Raw genomic sequence first — 7392 nt, 5'->3', positions numbered from 1 at the left:
AGCACACGCCTCCAGGGCCCGGAAGTGGGCGGGCGGGGCGATGGCGGCGGTGCGGCAGCTGGGGATGCGCGCGGCGGGGCTGCGGCCGCTACTGTGCGTGGCGGGCGCGGGGCAGGTGAGCGGGCAGGGGCGGTGCGGCCGAGCGGGGTTGCGGCCGGCCGGGCGCGCCCTCGGAGTGAGCGCGCTCAGCCGGCCCCTCGCGTCTCCGCAGGCCCCGGCCAGCGTCGTCTGGAGGAGCGTCCTGGGGATCGCCCCGCGCGCAGGTGAGTTCTCCGGCAGGGACGCCCCAGGCGCCCCAGGGAACCGTTTCAGTCCGTGCGTCCACTTTGCTGGGGGTGGGGGGTGCGAGGGCGTCGCGATAAGCTCTGAAACTGCCGCCCCAGCCTCGGGAGTCAGGCCCTGGGTGCGCGCGCGGTTCTCGGTGCTGCCGCCCTCCCGCCGCACCCGGCCAAGGGCAGCCACTGCCCGAGGCCCCCTCGGGCTGAGGCGGGGCCGACCCGAGACCGAAGCCGTCTGGGATCCTAAAGGAAAGCATGGCTTGTCTGTACAGTTTGCATGTGGTCCCCGAGGTTCAGCAAAGGGTGTTTGTGTATAGAGCGCTGTGCACCCTGGAAAGGCGGCTGTAAGTCTACTCCAGGCCTGCCTTTTTTTAACCATCCCTAAGACGTAGGATGCTTTCCGTTGATGGAACTCACGCTCTGAGAGCTTAAAGGTACCTCTTGCGTACGTTTTTCCAACTTTAAATTTATGAGCGATTATCGTTCTGAGAGCTCTGTAAACCACTCTCCTGAAGTGTATCACGTTCTCTCTCTGCAGAGCATGGGCAAGTCTTTGCGTCTAAGTGACAGGATACGTCTTAGCATGTCCTTGCAGGAAAGCCATGAGGTGGTTCCATGAGTTACCCGGGATCATGGTGGGTGGCAGAGCCAGGCCCTAGTTGCTGGATCTCATTCAGTCGGTGACTGTCCGCTGAGTGGGTGTCCTACGCCGGGCGCTGGGTTAGGAGCTGGGCTGGACGCAGGTGCTGCTGGTTGGCTGAGACTGCCCGTCCTGGCCCGGCCCTCCTCCTGTTCCACGTTCTCTCAGGCAGTCAGGGCAGCTTCGAGGAACTGGCCGCTCCGGTTCTTCGTTCCAGGGCTTCCGGCCCCATGCCCGTGCTGTGACATCTCCTAGGGTTGGCCTGGAGGCCCGGCAGGTGTGGCAGCTCTTCAGCCGAAGCAACTGCCACAAAAACCGAAGATGAGTCCTTCCTGCGCTGGTTTCTGCTGCTCATTCCTGTGACTGCCTTTGGCCTGGGGACGTGGCAGGTAAAGGCTGATGTGGCTCTCCTGGCCCTGAGCCCTTGACCGTGCTGCCGCCCACTTGGGCTTACGCCCTGTGCCCACAGGTCCAGCGTCGGAAGTGGAAGCTACAGCTGATCGCAGAGTTAGAGTCCAGAGTTATGGCCGAGCCCATCCCACTGCCCACAGAGTGAGTTTGTGCGGCTGCCCAGCTGGGGCTGGGCTCGCTCAAGGTCAGCAGCGGGGCCTGGCTGCAGCTTGCCTGGTCCTGCTAGGCTTCTTGTTGACACCCAGCTGCTGCCTGACACACACGTGTAGAAAGGCCTTTGGGCTTCACCCGTTTCCAGGCCCAGTGTACTGAGGGCTCCCGCAGTGCTGACGGCCTTCCGTAGCAGTAGTTCTTAGGTGGCGGGCGTGCAGGCGTCTGTCGCGTCTGGACATGAGTGGTGTTTGAAAATGCCTAGCGATTCTCCTGCCTTCCCTCCTGTAAAAGCACGGAGAGCTGTCATCTTGATGCCTCCCATTCAAGGCAGCAGACAGTGGGTCGACGTTGCCTTGCAGGTGGTCTCTTTGGCCCGTTTTACTGAGTTTACACAAGAGTCCACAGCTTTAAGCTTTTCTTGAAAACGAGAACCTTTTGGCAGCATAGATCCTTGTTCCCACGTGGCTTCCAAGGACTCAGCCCCACTTAGAGGGCACAGCATGCAGCCTTGCAACCCCCACGGTGCTTGTGCATCACCTTCTGCTCAGGCCACGGTGGGTGTCGTGGTCTGCAGACCCTCAAGTGGGTCTCGGCTCCCCTTCTCCCACCCCATATAGCCCAATGGAACTGAAGAACCTGGAGTACAGGCCCGTGAAGGTCAGGGGGCACTTTGACCACTCCAAGGAGCTGTACATGATGCCACGGACAATGGTGGACCCTGCCCGGGAGGCCCGGGAGGCCGGCCGGCTCTCATCAGCAGCTGAGAGCGGGGCCTACGTGGTCACTCCCTTCCACTGCACTGAGCTGGGGTGAGTGGCGTGGCAGAGGTACTGGTTCCCACGTTCCTTCTCAGCCCCCAGCCCCGGGGAATCCAAGCTACCCAGACAGCTCAACTCCTCGGAGAGTTGGAAATATCATCCTGGTGTCAGTAAGACAACTAATTACTGAACTTCGTCCGCGTTATCGAGCTCCAAAGGGGAAGGGGAATGAAACAGGCCCCTTTGGAGACAACCGTTTAGTGGCTGACATATTTAGTGATCATGGGGCGACAAGAGGGGCCAGCAGAGGAGCCCCAGCCTTGCGTGGAGGGTTTCGGGTCAGGGGAGCCTTCCCAGGAGTGTTTGAGTAGGAAGTGGTATGTACTCAGCACCACCCCCGCAGCACCGCTTCCCCCCGCCCCCCAAGATCCAAAACTAGAGCATCAGCCCAAGAAGGAAAACCCAGGGCCTCAGCCTCCGCCTTCTGGCTTCAGGTGCAGGATGGGCCCCGGTGCTGCAGCTAGGACAGGACGGGACTGAGGGCAGGAGTTGAAGGGCGAGGCAGTGGGGAGACGCCCGTCGCTGGCTGTGTCACAGCAGGCCAACAGCAGAGGTTGGCGGTGTGGAGGGCGTTACCCCCCCCCAGCTCCCTCTGCTTCAGTCTTCCCTGGGGCACCCAGTGACCACTAGTCATCACTTGCATTCAGAACCTCTTCCCTGCCTGAAACAGTGTTCTTACTACTCTAGAATCACCATTCTGGTAAACAGAGGGTTTGTGCCCAGGAGGAAGGTGAATCCAGACACACGGCATAAAGGCCAGGTGAGGGGCTGGACTGTCCTCTCCGGGAGGAGCCGTCCCAGCTCTGCAGAGACGGCATTTCGCGCCTTTCCTCACAGGTTGAGGGAGAAGTCGATCTGGTGGGGATGGTGAGGCTCACAGAGACCAGGAAGCCTTTTGTCCCCGAGAATAACCCCGAGCGGAACCACTGGCATTACCGGGACCTGGAGGCCATGGCCAGGCTCACGGGCGCAGAGCCCGTCTTCATCGATGCTGACTTCAGTATGCCATGACCAGCACACCCCAATCCTTCCCTCCTCCCCTCCTGTCCTCTACACCCCAGCGTGTGTCGGTGGTGGGAGTGTGCCCCACAGCCACTGTGAGGACACCCTTCTGTGTTCCTGCAGAGAGCACAGTCCCTGGAGGGCCCATCGGAGGGCAGACCAGAGTCACCCTGCGGAACGAGCACCTGCAGTACATCATCACCTGGTAAGCCGGGGCCTGGCCTCGCCCACCGCCCCCACCCTCCGCTCCCCGCCCCAGACCGTGACAGTGCGCCCTGCTTTTCAACCCAAGGTACGGACTCTGTGCGGCCACATCATACCTCTGGTGCAAGAAGTTCCTAAGTCGGACTCCTGGTGTGTGAGGAGGTTCGCTGAAGTCAGCCTGTCCCTGAACAACTGAAGCCACTTCAAGAGATGTGGTTTTATGCTCATCACATGCTCTTGGTATAAATAAATCTCTACACCACACGAAGTGCCTTTCTTTCCACCCAAACTCCAATGTACCACCTAAGACAGCTGGAGACACATACAGGGCTTCCGTGGTGGCGCAGCAGGGAAGCCCTGCCATGAGAAGCCCACACACAGCTGGAGTGGCCCCTGCTCGCCACAGATAGAGGGCAAAGCGCCACGCAGCAAACGAAAACAAAACCAATCAAAGCATTGCCACTATCCCCAAACTCATTCCAGAACGCTTGACACCAGCTGAAGGAGAATCTTTTTTATTACTTTTATGTACAGAAAACTCCATAGTGCACACTCAGCCCAGCTTGGTGGCCAGCTCTTTGGCCTTCGCCTTTTCCAGCTTGGCGATGCGAGCCACTGACTTCGGCCCCAGGACGTTGCCTCCCCAGTGACGACGGATCTGTGGGAGGAGAGAGGCAATCAGCCTGCTGTGTCGTTTTCTGAGGCTTTCAAACCACAATAGTTCATGCAGCTCTACCTCACTGTTCCAAGTTGACTGGCATATACAACGGCTCAGAGCCAAGAGCAGCCGGTCTTTGACTAAAGGCTCTACCCAAAGACAGTATTTGTATGAATGTGTTTCTTACCTCGTCGTATCTGTCGTTGTAATTGGTCCTGATGGCTTCCACCAGCTTAGCCAGGGCACTCTTGTCCTCCCTGACAAAGCAGAGGGGGAAATTCAGGTCACTGGCCTTCACAGGTTACCCCCCTCCCTCAAAGCAGACATGACATCAATTTAGCTCCAACACAAGTCTCTTGCCTCAGATATAGCATGACCACATGGCTTATTCAGGTGAAGAAATTCATAACCATCATTGGCAAAGATTCAGAAAATGTTCTTTTTAAAGCTTGGGCTTTAAGGTAAGATCCTGAGAAATTACGGGAACCTGGAGTGGGGGCGGGGCGGTCCCCAGTGACGGGAACGCCGGGCCGCGTGCACTTACGAGTTGACTTGCGTGAAGGCTACGGTGGTGCACGTCTTCCTGTGGACCAGGCGCCCCAGCCGGGCCTTGCCCTTGATGATGCAGTAGGGAACCCCCATCTTGCGGCACAGGGCAGGCAGGAAGACCACGAGCTGGAAGACAGCGTTAGCGCTCGAGTTATCTGAAGCAAAAACAGTACTATAAAAGGGCTAACGTGGCAGCAATTGCTCAGGGTTAAAAAGCTCATGTGTTTGCACTTCAAGGTTTAATTCAGTAAGAAGTTCACATCATCGCAAAAGCCAGGAACTGCATTCCTTGTCAGGACTTCCTTATGAGAAAAGCTGACATCCCTGCCATTCCACCAGGGCCTGTCAGACCCAGCGTCTAGCTTGGCGCTCTTCCTGGGACAGACACGCACCCACCCATCTAAGCCCAGCAGGGACACAGGAGCAGCGGCCACACGTACCTCAATGGGATCCACGTCGTGAGCGATCACCACCAGCTGAGCCTTCTTGTTCTCCACCAGGGTGGTGACCGTGTTGACCCCTAGAACACACAGCCAGTTGGCGTGAGGCGGCGTGGGCTGCTGTTCCCAAGAGCAGCGTCACTGCAGCCTGGCTGTGACTCAGCGTTAAAAAGCTCGGATTTTACTCTCCACAGTGATTCCAGGTGAAGAAATTCATGCATCATGGCCAACAGCCTGTCCCACAACTCACCCTCTTCAAGGAGAGGTTCACTCACCTGCTCGAAGGACAGGTGGCCTCTTGGTGGGGACATCGCCTTTGCCGGCGGCTTTCTTCTCAGCTCGGGCCAGCAGCCTCTGCTTCTTCTCTTGCTTTGTCTCTGGTCTGTATTTGTGGGCCAGCTTAAGCAGTTGAGTAGCTGACAAAAAAAAAAAGACCACCGTTCAGATGTGAAGTTGCAATATTTGTCACTTAACAAATGCTAGATCACTGTCCTGAGTACAACCACAATCCAAGAGATCTCAGACCCAGTTCATTATCCCATCAGTGTATCATGTTGTGGACTAGACAAGGAAAACCAGCCTACTAAAAATACCCACTGCCCCTTCAAACGCCTGAGTTCTAGCAGGTCCAAGAAAGGGTGGCAACCATGCCCAAGAAATACCCCCCAGCAGTGTTTCTAGGCCACAGAGCCGCACCTGTTTGTCGGTCCAAGGCCTGGGTGAACTGGTTAATTGCAGGAGGCACTTTCAGCCGCTTATAGAGAATAGCCCTTTGCCGCTGCAGCCGGATGTAGCGGGGCCATTTGACAAAGCGGGTGAGGTCCCTCTTGGGTTGGATGTCCTGTCCTGTGAAGTAAAAAGTAACTAGGTGAGGCTCAAGCTCCTTGCTGAGTTCAGGGATAGACACACACTTACGGAGGTAGGTGCATCAGCGATCTTGGTGGTTTAAAATGTCATCACCATGTTCCAGGTAACATACTTTTGCATCACTTGCACACAAACACCTAAGAACCCAGGGGAGACTACAGCGCCACCTCTTGTTCATGCAGCCAAGGTGCAGCCAGCCCCATCACCTCTGCTCTGGGAACGCCCGTTCCTTGATGGCCAGCACCCGGGCTCCACGGTGACACAAGACTGGGCTTACAGTGAGGCCACCGAAAAACGACCATCACTGTGCCCCCCTCTCAAAGCCAGAGACTAAGAGCCAGGCACAATTTAGTTAGAAAGTGGCAAAAACGTGAGAATTCCAGCCCAAGTAAGCCTCGACTCCAAACCCAGTGAAATCTAGAATAGGACACGAACTTATGTTCAACTATTCTTTTTCTCCATCGAGGACTACGTGAAAACACATCTCCTCCCGTTTCTTACTCACCAATGCCAAAATTCTTGGGCCTCTTCTCGAACAGGGGGTTGACCACCTTCTTGGCCTCCTGCTTCTTCACCACGGCCGGGGCCGGGGCCACCTTCTTCCCCTTGGCCTTCTTTCCCTTCGGCTGGGCGAGAAGAAACACCAGTTTTCGCCGCCGCCTCTGCCGGTTTCTCTGCAGAGGGGCGGGTGCGGACGGCGGGCGACCCCGCCACCCGCGAGGGCAAGCCCGACTCCTGTGTCGGCGCCGCGCGGGCCCGGAGGCCGCCCCCAGCTCGTACATCAGCGATCTTGGTGGTCAGGACAGTCCTCACCATCACTCAGATAGCAAATATTCTTTCACATCATCTGCACGAGCCCAGCGGGCCCGCGAACCCGCGGCGCCGCCCCTTCCCCGCGACGGGGCAGCGGGCCCCCTCTTCGGGGACCGGCAGGCTCCAAACAGCAGAGGCGAGCGAAGACACCGCGCGGGCCAAGACCCCCTGAGCGGGCACCCAAGAAATGGAGGAGCCCCCCCACCCCCGGGGCACCGGCGCGCTTCCGCCCCGTCCGTCCCCGAGCCCCGCACTGCGGCGCTGCTCTCCTCGGATCCTCATCATCCACCCCCGCCCGCCAGGCGAAGTCGGGGAGTGTTATCCAGCCCCAAGGCCGCTGAGCGAGGTCCTGCGGGGCGCCCCTCGCTCTGGGCAGTGGAGGCACCCCGGCGCGGTCGCGCTCCGAGGAGGATGGCGGCGGATAGAGCTCAGACGGCAGACCCGGCACCACGAGAAAAAGGGAAGCTCACCATCTTGAAGGGCTGGCGTAGAGAGAAAGGACCAGGTATTGTGGGTAATTTGTAGGCGTCCTCGGAGATCGCGAGAATTGGCGCCTGCG

General features: G+C 58.3%; 2 protein-coding genes and 5 non-coding genes across 7 annotated transcripts; 1 reads left to right on the top strand and 6 right to left on the bottom strand.

The window, feature by feature from the left end:
• Window positions 1-11: 11 nt before the first annotated feature.
• On the top strand, window positions 12-3770 carry LOC102415917 (surfeit locus protein 1). Its single transcript, XM_025262420.3, has 9 exons — window positions 12-115; window positions 212-263; window positions 1174-1307; window positions 1388-1470; window positions 2100-2291; window positions 2988-3060; window positions 3138-3300; window positions 3426-3507; window positions 3595-3770. Exons 1-9 carry the CDS (start codon window positions 41-43, stop codon window positions 3662-3664), a joined length of 924 nt encoding a protein of 307 aa, XP_025118205.3. The 5' UTR covers window positions 12-40; the 3' UTR covers window positions 3665-3770.
• A 235-nt stretch (window positions 3771-4005) lies between these two features.
• RPL7A (ribosomal protein L7a) lies at window positions 4006-7390 on the bottom strand. Its single transcript, XM_006062484.4, has 8 exons — window positions 7304-7390; window positions 6526-6646; window positions 5850-5999; window positions 5429-5569; window positions 5154-5233; window positions 4709-4839; window positions 4352-4421; window positions 4006-4164 (listed from the first exon to the last, which is right to left on the bottom strand). The coding sequence occupies exons 1-8, from the start codon at window positions 7304-7306 to the stop codon at window positions 4060-4062; spliced, it is 801 nt and encodes a 266-aa protein (XP_006062546.1). The 5' UTR covers window positions 7307-7390; the 3' UTR covers window positions 4006-4059.
• LOC112578248 lies at window positions 4521-4585 on the bottom strand. The gene has a single exon (XR_003102549.1). It is a non-coding gene; the product is annotated as a small nucleolar RNA SNORD36 (small nucleolar RNA).
• On the bottom strand, window positions 4911-4983 carry LOC112578246. Its single transcript, XR_003102547.1, has one exon. It is a non-coding gene; the product is annotated as a small nucleolar RNA SNORD36 (small nucleolar RNA).
• LOC112578247 lies at window positions 5308-5382 on the bottom strand. The gene has a single exon (XR_003102548.2). It is a non-coding gene; the product is annotated as a small nucleolar RNA SNORD36 (small nucleolar RNA).
• On the bottom strand, window positions 6078-6148 carry LOC112578251. The gene has a single exon (XR_003102552.2). It is a non-coding gene; the product is annotated as a small nucleolar RNA SNORD24 (small nucleolar RNA).
• LOC112578250 lies at window positions 6798-6872 on the bottom strand. The gene has a single exon (XR_003102551.1). It is a non-coding gene; the product is annotated as a small nucleolar RNA SNORD24 (small nucleolar RNA).
• Window positions 7391-7392: the final 2 nt, after the last annotated feature.

The sequence above is a fragment of the Bubalus bubalis genome, chromosome 12 (genome assembly GCF_019923935.1).
Source record: "Bubalus bubalis isolate 160015118507 breed Murrah chromosome 12, NDDB_SH_1, whole genome shotgun sequence".
Lineage (NCBI taxonomy): Eukaryota > Metazoa > Chordata > Mammalia > Artiodactyla > Bovidae > Bubalus > Bubalus bubalis.
Note: the sequence above shows the minus strand (reverse complement) of the source record. Positions and strands in the feature narration are given on the sequence as shown.